Source organism: Puma concolor, chromosome A3 (assembly GCF_028749965.1).
Source record: "Puma concolor isolate L17-30 chromosome A3, mPumCon1.1.hap2, whole genome shotgun sequence".
Taxonomy (NCBI): Eukaryota; Metazoa; Chordata; class Mammalia; order Carnivora; family Felidae; genus Puma; species Puma concolor.
In genome coordinates this window covers 61,816,519-61,837,401 of record NC_141669.1, presented here as the reverse complement: position 1 = coordinate 61,837,401, position 20,883 = coordinate 61,816,519, and the positions used below count along the sequence as shown (strand labels likewise).

At 43.2% G+C, this 20,883-nt stretch overlaps 3 protein-coding genes across 6 annotated transcripts in view; 2 read left to right on the top strand and 1 right to left on the bottom strand.

Annotated features, from left to right (window-relative positions):
* Window positions 1-485: 485 nt before the first annotated feature.
* LOC147582497 (uncharacterized) lies at window positions 486-17,390 on the top strand. Its single transcript, XM_086702799.1, has 4 exons — window positions 486-510; window positions 925-1,916; window positions 2,905-3,020; window positions 17,309-17,390. The coding sequence occupies exons 1-3, from the start codon at window positions 486-488 to the stop codon at window positions 2,977-2,979; spliced, it is 1,092 nt and encodes a 363-aa protein (XP_086558925.1). The 3' UTR covers window positions 2,980-3,020; window positions 17,309-17,390.
* On the top strand, window positions 17,279-19,542 carry LOC112869655 (activator of 90 kDa heat shock protein ATPase homolog 2-like). The gene is made up of 4 exons (XM_025932780.2): window positions 17,279-17,419; window positions 17,826-17,927; window positions 18,481-18,532; window positions 18,672-19,542. Exons 1-4 carry the CDS (start codon window positions 17,360-17,362, stop codon window positions 18,842-18,844), a joined length of 387 nt encoding a protein of 128 aa, XP_025788565.2. The 5' UTR covers window positions 17,279-17,359; the 3' UTR covers window positions 18,845-19,542.
* The window catches only part of USP34 (ubiquitin specific peptidase 34), a 254,684-nt gene continuing 253,258 nt past the window's right edge, over window positions 19,458-20,883 (bottom strand). For all 4 annotated transcript variants that reach the window (XM_086701030.1, XM_086701029.1, XM_025932470.2 and 1 more), the window contains one exon: window positions 19,458-20,715. In XM_086701030.1, coding sequence (XP_086557156.1) covers window positions 20,108-20,715 — 608 coding nt within the window. In that variant the 3' untranslated portion in view covers window positions 19,458-20,107. The remainder of the gene's footprint in view (window positions 20,716-20,883) is intronic.

The window sequence follows — 20,883 nt, the reverse complement described above, 5'->3', positions numbered from 1 at the left end:
CACTTCCATTTTAATAAAGTCACTTCTTTATTTCTTTTTGTATAATTTCCTTTTGTATAAAAGTTAGAAAATATTTTTGTTCACATAAAATTTTAGTAATTATAGCTTCTGCCTTTGTATGTTTTCTGGTAAGTCTTGTTTTCCCCCAGGTTACTTATATATATATAAATCTTACCATGTAATGTTCTATTAGTAATATTCTTTGTGTAATCTCTACCCACAATGTGGGGAACAAACTCAGGACCCCGAGACCAAGAGAGGCATGCTCTATGGACTGAGGCAGCCAGGTGCCCATCTTTATGAATTAGATAAAAGATGAAACAGCGAATCCACAAGAAAACGATGCCCACTTACTATTGCCACTGCAATTCTTCCTTATTTGACACCTCGTGTCAGTGTTCATGCCTTTGGTGAAGTAAAGCTATGAAAGGTGAAATTACAATGTTATTTTGTTTGTTTACTCAACTGGGAAAGCTTTTCTGAAGATGATGTTGGAGTGTAGCAGCTCCAGTAAGCAAATGGAGAAAATGTTCTCCCCCAGTAAATTTGATGAGCACAGAACACAGGAGAAAGCAGTCAGGTACTTCCTCCCTTTCATTGTCATTATTCGTTTTCCCTGCTAAATAAATATCCATTGACATCTTAGTAACAGTGTCCATATAGTTGGTGCAAAGTTTTTGTAGGACGGTGAAAATTTGTGAAAGAAGTCATCAACATCCAATTATTGAAAAATTGCTGTAAGCTCCAATAATAGGCGCTTGCTATCACTTTTTTTTTTTGCTTGCAATCACATTCTTTGGTCATCTATGAAGGATTATTACGTGCATAGAATGTAAACATTTCTGAAGTAACAGAACTTGGCAGTTCGTGCTGCTTGCACAGGTGTTGGAAAGGCGTGAGAACCAGGGTGAACCAACTCTGCAGGAACAGAATATGATTGCGGCGTGAAGCGCGTGCGCACAGCACAGACCACAGCGCACCGTGCGCGCGCTCCGAGCTGGAGTCTGTCGCACCGCGAAAAGGGTGATCAAGTGCTCGGGGCGCATCCTCCAGGACCAGGTTCACCGAATACCGTTAGCGGGGCCGCTGACAGCCTGCCAGCTGCATCCCCAATACCTCCCTCAGGCGTCCCTTACCCACCACTTGCTTGCACTGAAAATAATCACTGCGATAGTAATAAAGAATCCTTAAACGGCGTCTCGGTTTTTTGCAGGCGGCCGAAGGTCCCCTTCCTGGGCTCTGCACTTGCGAGTCCCCTGGCGGGCCCGGGGCTCCTGGATCGCGCCCCTCTCCAGCCGTACTTCTCGGACGCCTTGCCCCCATCACCCCTGCCTCCCAGACCGTGCGACCCCGTTTGGCCTTCGCGGCCTCCCGGCCCCAACTCTGCACTGCTCCGCGCGACCCCGCCTCCGGATCCCCGGCAGGGCTCCTGCTCTCTCCGCGCCCCGCAGCGGGGCGGGGCGGCGCAGGGGGCGGGATTTTCTGGCACCTTCTGGGCGCCGCGAACGCTCGGATCTCGGGCTCGGAGGCCGGAAACGTCGCTATGGAGCCGCAGGGCATCCCGCACGGAGGCCCTTTCTTGTTCTCCGCGGAGGCTGCTCCGTCAGCGTAGACATGGCCAAATGGGGCCAGGGGGACCCGCGCTGGATCGTGGAGGAGCGGGAGGACGGGACCAATGTGAACAACTGGCACTGGTGCGGCCGGGCGGGGGCCGCGGCTTTCGGGCCTCCTCCTCCGCAGCGGCGGGCGGGATGGTGGGGCCCCTCTGCGAGCACCGGGCTCCCGGTGCCCTGCGGGGTGGGGTGGCCAGGCCTCTCGGGCCGCGGCGCTCCCTCCGTAGGGCGGGGCCTGCACAGGTGCAGAGGATTCTCCCCGCCCCCGCAGCCGCTCAGCGCGCTGCTGTAAATAAGCCTCAGGTGAGTCCGGAGACCTGGGGGCTTATCTGCACTTGGCTGTGGAACTGCAGTTTCCTTCTTGTGAAACTTGGTTTGGGCCCCACGAATGGTATCTGATTTACCTCTTCAACTTTGACAGTCTGTGACCTTAAGACTCCCCCACCCCCCACCCCTCTTGATGTTTCTAGAAGTTAAAAGGAGCTAGAGTGTGCGCGTGTGTGCTCGCTTGTCCGTTGGTCTGCGTGTAGTGGAAAGAACAGGAAATTGGATCTCAGCTGTAGATCTAACTCGATTGGCTTTTAGTGAGCCCCGCCTTCTAGGAGTTTGAGCGGTTGCACATCCTTTTTGGATGTCATCTGGAACATGGGCTTGATACTTGCCTCCCTCTCTGCCCCAGAGTTTCAGGAGGTGATGCTGCATCACTGAGGGCTGTGTTACCTGAAGGCCATCAAGCTGATGTTGAGGCAGGTCAGGGCAGAGTAAAGCCGTCAGCTTGTGAGCGGCTTATTGAGGGAGCCCTGGCCTCTCCTTTCCCAGCACTGTCACCATGACACACCAGGGACTTCTCTCACCTCGTTTCCACTCCCTAAAATGGAAGCATTTATTTGGGAAGATTGCATGAGATAATATATGTGTGAAAACACTTGATCATTTGTCTTGTGATTAAAATTAATTCGGTTATTACTGCCTTTTTGTATGGCCTCTTTGCCCATCCATTTCCAATGGGTGAGATTGCTAGACCCCTTGCCCCCAAATAAGCTAGTGTTTTGAAGACAAAATACTACTTTACATAGTGGATAATAGTATCCTAACGAACTGAGCGGGAAAATGAAAAGATATTTGGTGGAAATCTGATTTAAGAAGCACATTTGGAACTTTGAGACTGGTAGGTCTGTCAAGGCTGCCTGAGAGGAGATGAGCGGATCTCACTGCCCTGATGCCCCAGCCTGGGCATGTGGATACCAGCTGGGGCTTCCATTCATGGCTCTTCCTTTCTGGTCCCTGGCAGGACAGAGCGGGATGCTACCAGCTTGTCCAAGGGGAAGCTCCGCAACCTCCTGGTAGGCATCGTCGTGGAGAATGAGACTGGACACCGTGTAATCAGTGAGCTGAGGCAGGTAGAAGGTGAGGTTTCTTGCAGCAGCCGCAAAGGATTTCTTCTATGAGTGGAACATCAGACTGAGCTGGAAAGGTAACGGGGCTCAGGGGACAGCTAGGGCTGGAGGCAGCCTTGGGGCAGAGTTGGTTCATTTATCATTCATTTGTTCGGCAGATATTTTTAGAACTCCTGATATGAGCCTAGCACTTACTGGCCCCTGAATTGGTCTTCATAGTTACAGATACCCTTCTGTCATGTCCGACTAGCTGGGGGCTTCCCTTTCTCCCATCACACAGTTGCTTAGAGCTCTTTTTTTTTATTTTTTATTTTTTAATGTTTATTGATTTCTGAGACAGGGATTGACAGAGTATGAACGGGGGAGGGTCAGAGAGAGACGGAGACACAGAATCTGAAACAGGCTCCAGGCTCTGAGCTGTCAGCACAGAGCCCGACACGGGGCTCGAACTCACAGACTGTGAGATCATGACCTGAGCCGAAGTCAGACGCTTAACCGACTGAGCCACCCAGGCACCCCTGCTTAGAGCTCTTTGATTGCAGCTGGACTCTTGTCTGCCAGGCACTTGTGAGCCCTAGAGTTTTCTGGAGCTGCTGGAACACTCTTCTCTGCATGCGGACTGTTTTGGGTCCTTCAGGTCCTTGTCCTGAGTGAAGCCACCTATCTCTGTTATACAAAGATCGCAGGTCCCTTCCTTGTACTGTCTCCCTTCCCACTTTATTTTCCCCCACAGCACTGTTATTTGGTATCTTTATATGGTTACTTAAATATTTTATTTATCTGGTTGCCCTCCAGCCCCCATTCATCAGGGCAGGGATTTTTAAAAATACCAGCTTTATTGAGATCTGATTCACATACCATATAGTTCATCCATGTAAAGTATGCAGTTCAGTGGTTTCCAGCACACTCACAGAGTTGTGCAGCCGTCACTACAGTTGATTTTAGAACATTTTCATCACTCACAAAAACCCCTGAACTCGTTAGCAGTCATTTCCCAGTCTTTGGCAACCACTGATCTGTTTTCTGTCTCAGTGGATTTGCCTCTTCTGGACACTTCTATGAATGGAATCCTAGAGTATGTGGTCTTTTGGGAATGACACCCCCCCTTTTTTTTTTAATTTTAACACCAGTATAGTTAATATAAGTGTTAAATTAGTTTCAGATGTACAATATAGGGATTGAACAATTGTATATATTACTCGGTCTCATCTTAAATTCCACATATGAGTGAAATCATATGGTATCTGTCGTTCTCTGACTTATTAACGTTGGATGGATCTCGAGATCCATCTATGTTGTTGCATATGGCAAGATTTCATTTTTTTTGTGTGGCTGAATAATACTTCATTGTGTGTGTGTGTGTGTATATATACATATATATATATATATATATATATATATATATATATACACATATATATATTGGAATAAAATATTCCATAATTTGGCTATTGTAAATAATGCTGAAATAGATATAGGGGTGCATATCTTTTTGAATTAGTGTTTTCATTTCCTTTGGGTAAATACCCAGTAGTGTGATTTCTGGATCATAGGGTAGTTCTATTTTTAATTTGTTGAGGAAACTTCACACTGTTTTCCACAGTAGCTGCACCAGTTTGCATTCCCACCAACAGTGCAGGAGGGTTCCCGTTTCTCCACATCCTTACCAACACTTGTTATTTCTCCTGTTGTTATTGTTTTTTAAAATATGTATTTATTTAAGTAATCTCTACACCCAATGTGGGTCTCAAACTCATGACACCAAGATCAAGCCTGCCCTTCTGACTGAGGCAGCCCAGTGCCCTGTTTCTTGTATTTTTGATTTTAGCCATTTTGATGGATGTGAGGTGATCTCTCATTGTGGTTTTGATTCGCATTTCTCTTATGATTAGTGATGTTGAACATCTTTTCATGTGTCTGTTGGCCATCTGTATGTCTTCTTTGGAGAAATGTCTGTTCATGTCTTTTGCCCATTTTTAGATTGGATTATTTATTTTTTTGGTGTTGAGTTATAGAAGTTTTTTATTTTCAAAAAAATATTTTTATTTTTTAAAGTAAGCTCTGCATCCATTGTGGGGCACAAACTCACAACCCCAAGATCAAAAGTCACAGGCTGTACTGACTGAGCCAGCCAGGCACCCCTGTAGAATTTCTTTGTACCTTTTGGATACTAATCCTTTATTGGATATATCTTTTGCAAATATATTCTCCCATTCAGTAGGTTTTTAGTTTTGTTGATCATTTCCTTTGCTGTGCAGAAGCTTTTTATTTTGATGTAATCGCAATAGTTTATTTTTGCTTTTATTTTCCTTACCTCAGGAGACATATCTAGAAAAGAGTTGCTGTGGTTAGTGTCAGAAAAATTACTGCCTGTGCTCTTCTAGGACTTTTATAGTTTTGGGTCACACGTGGAGGTGATTGGCTCCTTTCACTTAGCATAATGTTTTCAAGACTCATCCATGTTGTAGCATGTTTCATTCCTTTTTATGGTTGAATGATATTCTGTTGTACAGATATAGCATGTTTTGTTTATCTGTTCATCAGCTGATCAATATTTGTGTTGTTTTCATTCTTTAAGTCATTTGGTTAGGGATGGATTGGTTTTGTTTCCAGGCCCAGATCACTGTCTGGAACGTTGTGTGTTTGTTAAAAGAGTAAGTTTCTGCCGTGGTGCCTAGTTCCTGGCTGACAGACAGTCTGGGCTCAATGAATACTTGTTGAAATTATCATGGATATGAAGACAAAGGGGAAAAGGAAGAGGAGGGGAGAGGGAGAGATCTAGTTGTAGAAGATTGTACTGAGTTAAAGTTTGGGCCTTTGCCCAGGAGTCGGCTCCTTTCTTGAGAGTTGGGTTAGAGAGTTCCACAGCAAGCTGGCCTTGGGCTTTTGCCCTACTGGCCGCTTTGCTAGAGCTGGGCTTGAGCCCAGGAAGGTGTTCCACAAGTGTCAAAAGTCCACTCCTGCCTGGGACCTTCTGGCTAGAGGTTTTCTCTCTGTTGCTCCTTCATTGTCTGCTGTTGGCCGGACATGGCAGGGTCTGGCACCTTACACCCTCACCCTACCCCACCCCCAGCACAGGGCTCCGAGTGTCCCAGGGAATCTCGTGGCCTTGTGTCTCTTGTGTCTCCCTCACCTCAAAGTGGCAACCACCTCCTTTGTGAGATAAGACTCAGCTACTCCAAGACAGCAGCTAGAGGGCAGGCTGAGGATGCCCTACCCTCATCCCTTGTGCTTTTCTCCTCTAGCAGTGAGCCCCAGAGGTGGCAAGTGGGACCCTCTGGGGAAGAGTCAACACTGGTCGGTTTTTTTTCTTTTTTAAATTAAACTTTAATTTTTTCCCACCTTTATTGAGACACAGTTGGTTTTATAACACTGTATAAGGTTAAGGTATATGGCCTGATAGTGGGTGTGTGTGTGTGTGTGTGTGTGTGTGTATGTATATATTAGAAATGATGATCACAATAAGGTTAGTTAACACATCTCTCATCCCACGTAGTTACCATTTTTGTGTGTGTATGTTGAGAACTTTTCAGATTTATTCTTACTTTCAAATGTATAATATAATAATGTTAACTGTAGTCATCAGGCTGTATATTACATCCTCAGAACTTACTCTTCTTGTAACTGGAAGTTTGGACCCTTTGTTTCCTTTGACCACCTTCAACACCACTGGCTCCCTGCAACCACCAGTCTACTCTCCGTTTCTAGGAGTTTGATTTTTTAGATTTCACATGTAAATGAGATATCATTTTTGTTGTTGTCTGACTTTTTTTCACTTAGCATAATGCCCGCAGGGTCCATCCATGTTGTTCCAAATAGCAGGATTTCCTTTTTTTTTTTTTTATGACTGAATAATAGTGTGTGTGTGTGTGTGTGTGTGTGTGTGTGTGTGTGTGTGTGTGTGTACACCACATTTTCTTTATCCATTTATCCATCAGTGGATACTTCAGTTGTTTCCATGTGTTAGCAACTGTAAATAATGCTGTAGTCAACATGGAGGTGCAGATGTCTCTTAGATGGTGTTGTTATTTCCTTTGGATATAAGTAAATCCTTGGATTATGAGTAACTTGTTCTGTGAGCATTCTGCAAGACAAGCAAACATTTCCAGTAAATTTTAACTCAGTAAATGAGCAGTATCTTGCAATGCGAGTAGTAGGTGACGCCAAATGGCACATGATCACAATCGATCACAACTAAGCCCACAACAAGCACAACTTGAAAACACTTTGGTAGACAAGTGCTTTGGATTACAAGCATGTTTCTGGAACGAATTCTGGTTACAAACCAAGGTTTTACTGGTATACCCAGAAGTGGGATTGCTGGATCATATGGTACTTCTGTTTCAATTTTCTTGAGGAACCTCCATCCAGTTTTCCGCAGTGGCTGCATCAATTTGCATTCCCACCAACAGCACACAAGGGTTCCCTGTTGTCCACATCCTCACCAACACTTGTTATCTCTTTCTGATCCTGGCCATTCCAGCACATGTAGGGTGATCCCTCATTGTGATTTGGTTTTTTGTTTTTTCAACTTAAAATTTTTTTATTTTATTTTTGAGAGAGAGAGAGAGCCAGGAGAGAGGGGCAGCGGGAGAGGAAGAGAGAGAGAGAGAGGGAATATGAGAATGAATTCCAAGCAGTCTCCACACCCAGCTCGGAGCTCGAATGGGGGCTTGATCCCATGACCCTGAGATCATGAGCCAAAAATCAAGAGTCAGACTTTCAACCAACTGAGCCACCTAGGTGCCCCTGTTCCCATAGATCTTTTTGTTTTGTTTTGTTTTTTTAATTTTTGAGAGAGCGTGCATGTGCAAGTGGGGGAGAGGGAGAGGAGGGGGAGAGAGAAAGGGAGAGAGAGAAAGAGAAAGAGAGAGAAAGAGAATGAATCCTAAGCAGGCTCCACGCTGAGACTCCCAAGCTCTCACTCTCGGCTTGATCTTACCACCATGAGATCATGACCTAAGCCAAAATCAAGAGTCAGCTGCTTTACCCACATGCCCCCTCATTGTGATTTTGATCTGCATTTCCCTGATGATTAGTATGTTGAGTACCTTTTCCTGTACCTGTGATCCATTTAAACATCTCCTTTGCATAAGTGTCTATTTATGTACTTTGCCCATTTTTACTGGGATTATTATTTCTTTTTTTTTTTTGGGGGGGGTGGTTGTCAGGTTTTAGGAGTTCCTTATGTATTTTGGATATTAACTTCTTATCACATAAGGTTTACAAATATTTTCTCCCATTCTGCATGTTGCCCTTTCATTTTGTTCACTGATTTTTTTCTTTGCGGAAGCTTTTTAGTTTGAGATGGTCCTACTTGTTTCGCTTTTGTTGCTTGTGGTTTTGGTGTTACATCCAAAAATCATTGCCAACACTGCTGTCAGGGAGCTTTTATCCTCCTTCTAGGAGTTTAATGGTTTCAAATCTTAACATTTCAGTCTTTAGTTCATTTTGAATTAGTTTTTTTGAGTGGTATAAGATAGGGGTCCAGTGTGTCAGTCTTTTGCATGTGAATATTAAGTTTTCCCAGTAGCATTTATTTATTAAAACAAAATTTTAATGTTTATTTAGTTTTGAGAGAGCATGAACAGGGGAGGGGCAGAGAGAGAGGAAGACACAGAATCCGAAGCAGGCTCCAGGCTCCGAGCTGTCAGCACAGAGCCCCACATGGGGCTCAAACCCATGAGCCATGAGATCGTGACTTGAGCTGAAGTTGGACACTTAACCGACTGAGCCATGCAGGTACACCTTCCCAGTACCATTTAATGAAGAGACTGTCTTTTACCCATTGAGTATTCTTGCTTACGTTGTCAAATACAAGTTGACTATATATGTATGGATTTATTTCTGGGCTCTTGATTCTGTTCCATTGGTCTTTGTCTGTTTTCATGTCACTACTATTTTGTTTTGATCTCTGTAGTTTTGTAGTAAAGTTTGAAATCAGGAATTATGATGCCTCCAGCTTTGTTTTTCCTTCTCAGGATTGCTTTGCCTGTTCAGGGTGTTTTGTGGTTTCATGCAAATTTTAGAATTCCATTGGCATTTTGATAGGGATTGCATTGAATCTATAGATGCTTCTTATTTGCTTTCTTCTGATAACTTTGGGCTTTGTTTTTTTCTGGCTCGTTGAGGTATAAGGTTAGGTTCTTTATTTGAAATCTTCTTTTTCTTGATTTATGTGCTCATCACTACAAACTTCCTGCTTAGAACTGTTTTTTCTACATCCCATAGGTCTTGGTGTGTGTGTTTCTATTATTTGTCGCAAGTTATTTTTTTTAAATTTTTTTAAAGTTTTTATTTTTTAATGTTTATTTATTTTTGAGAGAGACAGTGTGTGGCGGGGGCGTGGGGTGGGGTGGCAGAGAGAGAGGGAGACACAGAATCTGAAGCAGGCTCCAGGCTCCGAGCTGTCAGTGCAGAGCCTGACGTGGGGCTCGAACTCATGAACCAGTGAGATCATGACCTGAGCCGAAGTTGGCCTCTTAACCGACTGAGCCACCCAGGCACTCCTGTCTCAAGTTATTTTTAAAATTTCCCTTTTGATTTCTTTGAGCCATTGGTTCAGAAATGTTTTATTTAATTTCCACATATCTGTGAATTTTCCAGCTTTCCTCCTGTTACTACTTTCTAGCTTCATACCATTGTGGTTTGAAAAGATACTTATTATAATTTTTATATTTTTTAATTTGTTGAGACTTGTTTAGTGTCCAATGTGATTTATCCCAGAAGATGTTGTGGGGATCCTTGAGAAGAATGTATATTCTGCTGATATTTAAAGGATTGTTCTGTATATGTCTGTTAGTTCCATTTGGTCTATAATGTTCAAATCTGCTGTTTCCTTGTCAATTTTTTGTCTGGGTGATCTCTCCACTGTTGAGTATGGGATATTAAAGTCTCCAATTATTACTATATTGCCAATTATTTCTCCTTTTAGTTAATCTATCAGTATTTGCTTTATATATTTAGGTGCTTCAATGTTAGGTACATAAATATTTACAGTTATTATATCTTCCAGATGAATTGATCCCTTTACCATTATATAACAACCTTACTTAGGTTTTTTTTGACCATCTTTTTTTCTTAATATTTTGTTTAACACAAGTATAGCTACTCCTGCTTTTTTTTTTTTTTGGTTGCCATTTGCTTGAAATATCTTTTTCACCCCCTCACTCTCACTATCATGCTAAAGTGAGCCTCTGTGTTACGGGCAGCAGATTATTGGATGTTGTCTCTATTATTTCTTTTTAATCCACTCAGCCATTCTGTGTCTTTTGATTGGAGAATTTAATGGTTTATGTTTAAAGTAATTCTTGATAGGTAACAACTTACACTTGCCATTTTGTTGTTGCCTGTTTTGTAGATCCAATGTTCGTGCTTCTTCTCTTGCTGTCTTCCTTGGTGATCTCATGCCTTTTTGTGGTGGTGTGCTTTAACTCCTTTATCATAATCTTTTGTGTACCTACTACAGGTTTTCTTCAGGTTGTTACCCTGAGACATACATGAAATGTCTTATATTTATAACATGCTATTTAAACTACTAAGACCTTTGATAGCATACAGAAATTTATACTTCTGCCTTCCTCATATTTTAGGTTCTTGATGTTATAATTTGCATATTTTTATATTCTGTATCTAGTAATAAATTATTGTAGTTAGGATCATTTTTAGTATGTTTAGCTTTTAAATTAGAGTTGTAATTGAATTATGCAACACCATTACAATATTAGATCTAACTTTGACTATATATTTACTCTTAATATATATATACTATGTATATTACTGTTATTGGTGGCTTTTACACATTCTTATGTTTAAAAAATTTTTTTTTAATATTTATTTACTTTTGAGAGAGACTGAGCATGAGTGGGGGAAGGGCAGAGAGAGAGGGAGACACAGAATCTGAAGCAGGTTCCAGGCTCTGAGCTGTTAGCACAGAGCCTGATGTGGGGCTCAAACTCATGAACTTTGAGATCATCACCTGAGCCGAAGGCCAGTGCTTAGCCAACTGAGCCACCCAGGAGCCCGTCACATTCTTAGGTTTTTATGATGCCAATTTCAAATAACCTATCTTCTCATTCACTAGTTCTTACATCTGCTTGGTCATTTTAGCTGTTCAAGCTTTCTGTGCAGTTCTTCAGTCATTGTATTCTTCAGCTCTGGGATTTCTGCTTTGTTTCCTTGTGGTACTTCTCATTCTGCTCATGTATTCTCTTAATTTTATTTAGTTGTCTGTCCTTCTAGTTAAAACGTAACTTTTTTTTTAATTAAAAAAATTTTTAAATTTATTTTAGAGAGAGAAGAGTGCAAGTGGGGGAGAGGGGCAGAGGGAGAGAATCCCAAGCAGGCTTCAGTGTGGAGCCTGATGCGGGGCTCAATCTCATGACCCTGGGACAATGACCTGAGCCAAAATGAAGAGTTGGACGCTCAACCAACTTAGCCACCCAGGCTCCCCAAGAAATTGATTCTTTTTTTAAAAAAAGTTTGTTTATTTTTGAGAGAGAAAGAAAGCGTTGGGGAGGGGGCAGAGGGAGACAGAAACACAGAATTTGAAGGAGGCTCCGGGCTCTGAGCTGTCAGCACAGAGCCTGACTTGGGGCTCGAACCCACAAGTGGTAAGATCATGACCTGAGCTGAAGTTGGATGCTCAACTGACTGAGCCACCCAGGTGCCCAGAGGTTTATTCTTAATTACTGATTATATAGTTCATGGATCTCCATTTCTTTAGGATCTGTTATTGGAGCTTTGTTAGTTTCCTTTGGTGGGGTCATGTTTACCTGATTCTTCATGAGCCTTAATTCCTTGCATTGGTATCTGCACATATAAGTGGTTTCCTTTTCCAGACTTAACCAGTTTGCTTCAGTAGGAAAAATGTTCACCATTCAGCTAGCTTGAATGGGTTACTGGGTGGGTCAGCTAGTAGCATTCATGGTAGGCAGGGCATGCTGTCAGGGTCTCTAGTTGGGTGAGACCACTGCTCATGCTCTGAGGTTGGGGGTCAGGGCTCTACTAGCTGGGCTCCTTGGTAGGGTGGGTCTGCTTGTTGGGCTCTGTGTTCAAGCAGGGCTGCTGGGCAGGCTTTCAGACTGGGTGTGGCTGTTGGCTGTGTTACATGGTCACTTGGGGTCACTAGCTGGGCTCTGTAGTTACCTCTGATCCGGTGGGGTTACTGGATGTGTCCTCTGGAAAGGCAGTGCCACTGGTTGGGCTCTGATTGGGCAGGACTATGGGTGGGTCTCCACCATTGCTCCTGGTTGGGTGGGGTCTTAGACCATCCTGACCAGATGGTTCTGCTGGCTAGACTCTGTTGAGGTCAGGCCACAGGCAGGGTTTCATGATTGGACCTGATTTCAGGCTGTGCTCTGTGATCAGACTGTGCCCCAGAAGTCTGCAGGCTTGGTTTCGAGAACAGGTAGCCTCTGGTTGTGCTCTGCCGTTGAGCAACATTGCTGGCTGGGTTCTCTGGTGGGGATGGACCTCCAGCTGTATCCTGTAGTTGGTTGGGGCTAGGGACTGTGCTCTGTGGCTGGGTAGGGTCACTGCCTGGGCTCCCTATCTGGACAAGGCCACAAGATGTGTCCAGCATTTGGGCAGAATTGTAGGCTGGGCTTCAAGGCTGCTTAGGGACACTCTTCAGGCTCCCTGCTTATAGGACCAGAAGCTGTGCTGAACAGTTGGGCAGGGTTGCTGGTTTGGCTTCCTGTCCAAGTGGGGCTAGAGGATGGGCTCTGTGGCTGCCCAGATTCTGTGGTCGGGCTTCCGTCAGCAGTTGAGTGGGTCTGCAAATTTGCTTCTTTGCCTTGGTGGGGCAGTAGAATGGGCTCTACAGCTGGTTTCAGCCAGTTTACTAGGAGTCCAAATCAGGCATAATTGCCAACCAAGCGCCCTGGTCACATAGGGTACCAGCTGAGCTCTGCAGATGGGCAGAGTCACTGGCTGGGATCTTTGCTCATGCACTGCTGCAAGCAAGAACACCGTCCAACAAGATCTGCGCTCTGGTTATTGAAAGCCCTGCCCCCGCTTCTGATTCCCAGTGGTCCCTGTTAGCTGAGACCCAGATGGGCTTCCTAGGAAGCATCCCACAATGCTCGGGGATCTGGATGTCCACTTTTTTCCCATTGAAGAAACCACAGCTCTGTGCTGGCCTTGGGAGGGGCAGTTTGGTCAGTGTTACCACTTCTCTTACCCTTCTCTTTGGTCCTTCTTTGTCTTTGGTCCACCAAGGGTGCATCTGCCTTGCCTCTGCATTCTGGGATTCTCAGTGGTGTCTTGCCTGTGGATAGCTGTTGGTCTTGTGAGGGGGACTGAAGTTGGGAATAACTACATTGCCATCTTGATGTTGTCACTGAAATCAGCACTTTGGTACTGAAAGAAATCTAGCTGCGTGGGGCCCAAGCACAACTTCCCTAAGTCACAGCCTGTCTCCCTTCACGCTTTCCATGATCGCAACTCCGTGCCCCTTTCTGGCCACCCATCCCTTATGTGACTGCTCTTCAAGCAGCCCTTTATCCTGCTTTGATCCTGGTAAAGATTATTGGGGGAGGAAAACAGAAACATGGGTTAAAGGCCCAGTTACTCGTCTCATGCCTCCACCTGGCCCCTAATTTTGTGTGCACTTTCATTGGCTGGGTTTTACCTCCACATTTGCTGTTTGCCTATCTCTGTTGTGGGCCAGGAGAACACCTGTGTGCTGGGAAAGCCTTGAGCTTGCCTTGTCACCATCTGTGGTGCACCCTGTGTGGAGGGTGGGCTGTTTAGTTAAGGCAGTTTGGCATAAACCAGTTGTTACTTTACAATTGAAGAATGTATTTTGTTCATTTTAAGTGTAATTAAAGAATCTGGTGCAAAGCACAAGGGATTGATTGAAATACTCAGCCTTTCTGAAGAAAATGAAGTAGATGACACCGAGGTGAGGTATCTGTTTTTTTGTTTTGTTTTTTAAGTCCAAGCTCAGCTGTATACGTTGGGCATTTGAAAAACTATTGAATACACTTTGTGATTCCTGTGCGGTGGTTGTGGTGTATTGTAAAGGGTTTGTTTGCCAAGAAGGTTTACTACGCTGGGTGGGTGGGGGGCAGTGTGGGGTGTGGAGTGGAGCCGTGTAGGAAAGAAGAGGAAGCCCCAGACTGCCCCATGCACCAGGTGTAGTCCTTGGGCAGGTGACCACGCCCTCCACAGCCTTTTCATCTGTGAAGTGGGACTAATTCGTCTTTCAGGGGTGGCATCAGATAAATGTGACAGTGTATGTCCTGTTAAGTGCTTAGGCGGATGTGCAGCTTGGTGAACGGGGTTTTGTTTCTGCATCTCTGCTGTTTCCTTTGAATGTGAAAATATTCAGCTTTTAGCTGTGATTGTATCGCATGGTTTTTCATAAACTAGTTAGTCCATGTTGCTTTTGATTAGCTCTCCTAGTTCTCCTGGGAGCTAGAGCCTTGTGGAACACCCAGGCTTGATTCTCAGTGATTGCCCTCTTGAGCCAAAAGCTTGGTTCTGGGGAGGGACCATTTGTACAGCAGCCGTATTTTCCAAACCAAGATAATTTGACAGAGGGGTTTTGATTTGTGAATGTATTTAAATATGAAGGCTTACAAAGACATAAAAATTAAATCATACTGAGAAACATACAACCTCCCTTTATTAAAGGTTATAAAATGCTATACAGGTGGGGCTGCCTCGGGCACCTGGGTGGCTCAGTTGGTTAAGCATCTGACTTCAGCTCAGGTCATGACCTCACAGTTCATGAGTTTGAGCCCTGCGTTGGGCTCTGTGTTGACAGCTCAGAGCCTGGAGCCTGCTTTAGATTCCGTGTCTCCCTTTCTCTCTCTGCCTCTCTCCTGCTCGCTCTCAAAAAAAAAAAAAAAAAAAAGAGGGGGGCGCTGTCTCATACACATCTTCAGACATGTGGTTGATGCCTTTAAGGACTGTGATTTCACGTCGCTATATTCAGCATGATGAAAAGTTTTTCATCAGCATATTAAACTGGTCTTTTCGGTTCAACCCTTGGTGGCATTACAGAATAAAGTGGGACCCAGGATCTGGGACCATACCCATCTCAAGTGAATCATAGGGATGCGAAATATTTTAAACCAACATCTCTTTTTATTCTGAGAATACCACAGAGGCATTGCCAGAGCCAGAATGGCCTTCTGATGCTTCCCTCTGTCTGCCTCCTCCCCACTCTTACTGTCCCTTTTTCTCCCTCCCTCTTCCTTTCTTCCTCCCTACCAAAAAAGTGTAGCCCAAGGCCGTGTTACATGGGAACTCGATTTTCCTAATTACACTGGCTTTGGGGTACTAGACCAGCGCTGTTCAATAGAAATACAATGCAAGCCACATATGGAATTTAAAATTTTCGAGTAGCCATATTAAAAAAGTTAAAGGAAACAAATGAAATTAATTTTAATATTTATATTTTTATTTAACCGAATGTATAAAAATACCATTTAAACATGTAATTAGTATCAAAATTATTGGGATTATTTTACAGTCTTTTTTTGTACTAAATCTTCAAAGTCTGTTGTGTGTATTATTTCACACTCGTAGCACATCTCAAATCAGACCAGCCACATTTCAAGTGCTCAATAGCCAAATGTGGCTAGTGGCTACCATACTGGACAGCGCATTTCTAGACCCTGATAAAAGCCATGGGGTGTGACTACATCGTCAATAGAATACATACACATATACACACAACATTTTGTATGCAAATTAAGGAGTTCACATTTCTAAGAAGTCCCCTCAAGATCTGGCCATCAACCCAGTCAGTGGACCTTGGATTAAAAAATCCTTACAGCTTTTCAGTCTGTGAAGAAACCTGGCACATCTCTCTCACATCCACTTCTTCCCCTTCCCTCACCGTCATAGTGCTTCTCCCAGCCATGTGTCCTGATGTTGTAAGAGTACATCAAACCAGATTTTTATGTTTGTATGTTTCTGATTTGTAGATGAACGGGAGTAAAAAGAAAGGAGATGGGGATATACGGAAGGATCTTATGAAAACTGCAGGTACCGCCAAGGTCAGAGAGGCCCTTGGAGATTACATGAAGGCACTTAAGATGGGTAGAAGGCCACCCTTGTGAACCAGTGTGTCCCTTTTCCAGTTACCCAAGTTCTGCTCTGTACTTGGATTTCCAGGTTAGGGTTATGTCTGAGGCTTCCGAAAAAACTCTTTATGTTGCAGGATAAAAATTGTAGTCTGGAGGTTGAGAGCTAGTTACAAGTAGCGCATGAGTAGTGACTATTGGCATTGTATACATTGTGAACTGTTTTGCCTACAGAATTGCTAAGACTTTTCTGGAATAATTTATTCAGTTTGTATAATTACTTATCTTCCCTGCTACACTGTAAGCTCTAAGGTGGCATGGAAGGTGTCTTATTGACTGCTGTATCTCCAGCTTCTAGCACAATGCCTGACACATAGTAGGTGCTTATTAATAAATCTTTGTTGAATATCGAATGGATGAAAGGTATTTCAGGTATAGTTGAGATAATTCCTGAGGAACTCCTAGATAATTCCTGCACTGCGTGGAAGTGAGGTTATTGTCTTCTTCCCTAAAATTGACATTTAAAAGGAAATGGAGAATACCTTGCAGGTATGAGCTGTGGTGGCCAATACGAAGGGAGGGAAGAGGAAGTGCTTAATGAGAATATTGAAAGCTCTAAATGATGGAGAGCTGCAAAGGCTAGTGAGGAAGGCCAGTTCATCCATCTTTGTATCCCGTGCCATTGTTTTGGGAAATGATGAAATGACACTTTCATCCTTGAGGGAAGGGAATGTATAAATAGGCTTTCTTGTGGGATAAATACTGCATTTAGTTCAAGACAATGCTCCAAAGGCAGGGTTTTTTGGTAGGCAGATTACAAAACCTGGTGATGTTGTGGTTCACCCACCACAGTGGAAAACACTGCTTCAGACTTTTGGTTTAGGAGGTTTAGGATCCCATTCTTGGAATCTGGTGGTGGGAATTGACAGCCTTTGGCTGTTGTCCCTCATCTGCTTATCTTTGTGCCCTCTGGACCATATGTACTTGTCCAAGTAGGATTTGGGGTGTTAAGCCATGGCCTGGGAGTAGAACAGAGCCGAGGAGCTAGCTCATAGCCACAATGAGCTGTTTCACAGTAACTGGGATTGGTGGTGCTAAAAAGGCTTTTCATGCTCTTTCCATGCGTCTGGAAGGTATAGTGTGGAATATGAGGACATTTTGGTAAGACTGAAAGATTGAATTTTTAAATCTAAGTAGCTTTATCTCCTGGCATGCTATTTAGTTATCCTTTGGAACATCTACTCTTCTTGAGATTCAGGCTTCATCTCCAACGGGTTTGGGTGTGAGGATCCCCACGGTGACACTGCACATGACCGAACTGTTTGACCCAACTGTAGAGCAGCTGTACAGCATCTTCACTGTGAAAGATGTAAGTAACTTCCCAAGCTAGGGCCCCCAGTGCTGATGTGGGGAGAAAATGTGCCACTAAGAACTGGAGCTGGTTTTTGGTTTCCCAGATAGCCATGTTTTTATGATTGAAGAGACCTAGCATGGTGGTGATAGAGGTCTTTAGGATAACTTCTAAAAAAATTTAAGGGGCTAAAAGATGGGCATTTTTAGGGAAATATGTCTGCACTTAGGGGATATAATACTGGGTTTTCTCCTTCAGAAAGGGAGAGAAAGCTGTAAGTAAACACTATTCAGGATTAGGAAAAAAACAAAAAAAACAAAAACCCCAAACCACAGTGATGATTTTGTTAATACTTTGCCTTTAGGTTCAAAAGGTGATAGGGCGTGATGGGATGACATGTCTCTTGTATGTTTTACTTGGTTAGCTGGTGCCGAAATTTTCTAAATCTCTTGCTATATTAGATGCTGAAAAAAGAGGGACATTCCAAATGTTTGATGGGAACATCACTGGCGAGTATGTAGAATTGGTAAGTAATCTTTAGGGTTAAAGAAAAGCAAGCTGGGACTGACCCTTCTGTTACATTGCTTTTTAAAAATCTGTGCTGTTTTTAATTTGCTTTTTTATCTGAGTTCACAGAAACTTGAGAAATTTATAAAATTGGTTATGGTAAATAGTTACAAATACTAAGTAGTGATAAAGATGAAGCCTTAGTTGCATAGTAATTGTACTGGTTTTAGAAGAAAGAAGTATAGTTAATTCCCCTCAACTCTTGGTCTAGAAGTTTCACATTTCTGCCACCTAAATCACTAGGGTCTGTGTTGCCCAGTGTCACCCTTGACATCAGCCCAGTTTTGGTTACCACTGTCACTATACTTCTGTCCTTGATGTTACTGCTGTTAAGGACATTGTGGCACCTAGAACAACGGATTCTCAGTGATGCTGGCATATAACCTGGAAGATGGGACTGTATGTTGTTTGTTGATTACCTTTAGTACCTCAGGAGTTTTAATGAAAGGATTTTCTGTGTTGCACTGGAAGTTTTAAAAGATGTCTTAAGGGAATTTCCCCTGTGTTTTTAGTTGACAAATAAAAAGATGGTCATGAAATGGAGACATAGGAACTGGCCAGAAGGTATGTTAGTAGTATCCTTTGTTATAAGAATTGGGAAACACTCAAGATTTCTCCCCCCACCCCCACTGTAATAAGCCAGTTGTAGTACTGTATGGATAGTTTTCATAATGCAGTAATAAGCTCCTTCTTTTTCTTCTAGAACACCATGCAACAGTTGCACTGAGTTTTGTGCCTACTCCAGGGCAAATGGAATTGCAGTTGGACTATAAAGGAGTTCCTGTTTGTAAAGAAGAGGGCATGAAATCCTGTTGGCAGAAGCAGCATTTTGAAGAAATAAAATGTTTACTGAAGCTGACTACCCTAAATGGTTGAATTAGAAGATTTTGTAAGTCTACCTCTTCTCAATCCTTTTAAAAAAGAAAACACCCTTAATTTATATTGGATGGAATCCATGACCTCTTACAGAATTCAAAACATTGTTTGAATCTTTACTACGATTGGACTCTCATTGGGTTAAAAGTAGCAAGCAATGTGGAAATTAGGTATTAACCTTACCTCCCATAGATGCTCCTCTGGGAACAGATTGAGCCTCTGAGTACAGATAGTTGAAGTTTCCCACTAAAGCTTGTCCTGGCAAGCCACTCTGAGCTGTAGTTTTAGTTCAGGAAGACAAAAAAATAAATGGCACGTCGATACTTTTCCTTTATTTCACTTCAGGGTTTTAAGGTCTGTAGCTCTTTAGGTAGCATAGCAGCCATGTGTTCAGAAGCATGTTGGAGTGAGGTGCCTTGGGCCTTGTCATCAGGCTACTCCCTGCAGTGGCTATGCACTCCAGGCGGAGGACCGACAGGCTGCGGGGCAGCTTACGTTCTGGATCGCCGCCAGCACTAAGGAACTAGAGTATAATGGAGAAATGCTTCCCTCCCGCTCAGTGTCCTCATTACTTTCATCTGAGAAGACTAAAGCAATGTTAAATGTAAACAAATGAAAAGTCATCACAATCAGTTTAATTAAGTGCACAGAATAGCAATCAATCAGTCATGTCAATAAAAATAAAACAATTATTTTTACATCAAGTGTGCTTTATTTCCTCCACAGGTATTCTGTTAAATAAAGCACCATTTATATACTGCCAGGCCACAGCTAAAGAGGATTCTTTACAGAATCAAATTTCTTGTGGTTGTTCCGTATACAAGTAAACTTAATTTTGATAATAAGAACCACAGCGATCGGAGGCGACCTGCCTCTATTATAAGGTACAAAACTGGCACAGAGGACACCATATTATACACAGTAAAAATGCTGTAAGTTTAAATTACATTGTACAGGGCCAGGGAACCCTGTTCCTCCCAGACAGCCATATTAAATGAAAGCCACTACAGTGAACTCTTAATTACATAAAACATATCCGTTATCTGATTGCCCTTTAGAAAGTATACTGAAGATGCAAATTTTTTCATCTGGAGTTCTGCCTGACCAAGAATTAAGCCTATAAATCTATCTTGCCATTCAAGCAGAGAGCACTGGACAAACTGAAGCACAAAAACAGAAATAAGCAAAACTTATACAAACAGCTTTGGGGGTGGGGGATGGAGAGAAGGGACCTTAAAAGTAGTAGACATGCTACATCTAATGTCAAGAAGCAGCTTGGTTTCCTTTGCCAGATATCCTTGTGATCACATGGATTGTAGATTCAATGGTCCTACACAGAGTATCTAAAATGTCGTGTTGCTGCATGTGACTAAAGAGTCCTCTGGAATGGCCACAACTGAGTGATAGAGCAGCCTCAGGGTCCTGGGAGGGCAAAGCTTGACCATCACAGCTTCTCAAGTCAGCTAAGTCAGAGAGAACTGCAGAGATAGAAGTAGAAGGGAACTCAGACTCTTCCTCAGCTAGGTTAGAATCCTTGGAACAGTGGAGGTCCTTGAACTCTTTACAGTCTTCAAATCTACCTTCGTTGGACTGTTCTTCTGCATGCTGTGACCTGATACTTGACATGTCTTCTGAAAACGAAGATGGAACTTCCATTCGATATTCTTTAACAGAACTATTTTCAGGGGAAGGAAGATCTTGCTCGGTTCCTGGATCAATAATTGAAGAGTCTCTTGTCTCATTGTCTGAAGTGCTAGTTGGGGTTAGGACCTCCCTAGTTTCTGTTTTCATGTCGCTGATACAGCTGTCTACAGTGTGCTCCTCATCACTGCTAACACGCCTTCTTTTAACAGGAGTTGCCCCTTCATCATCTGTAAAAATGAACATCATTCTCTGAAAGGAGTCATTGAGATCACACCGGGGCGGGGGGGTGTTTGCGGGAAATTTTGTTCTTAGCATTTATACCTAGGAGACCCAGCTGAACAGACAGCTCTTACAAAGTCAATTACACTGAGTGTATTCTTCCCCCTTTCCCACCC

Coding starts and splice junctions, on each gene's coding strand:
- LOC147582497 (XM_086702799.1), top strand. CDS start 486: ATGATGTTGGAGTGTAGCAGCTCCA. Junction 511..924: donor GTTGGAGTGTAGCAGCTCCA/GTAAGCAAATGG, acceptor CCAACTCTGCAG/GAACAGAATATGATTGCGGC. Junction 1,917..2,904: donor CTGCTGTAAATAAGCCTCAG/GTGAGTCCGGAG, acceptor GGTCCCTGGCAG/GACAGAGCGGGATGCTACCA.
- LOC112869655 (XM_025932780.2), top strand. CDS start 17,360: ATGACCGAACTGTTTGACCCAACTGTAGAGCAGCTGTACAGCATCTTC. Junction 17,420..17,825: donor GCATCTTCACTGTGAAAGAT/GTAAGTAACTTC, acceptor TTACTTGGTTAG/CTGGTGCCGAAATTTTCTAA. Junction 18,533..18,671: donor ACATAGGAACTGGCCAGAAG/GTATGTTAGTAG, acceptor TTTTTCTTCTAG/AACACCATGCAACAGTTGCA.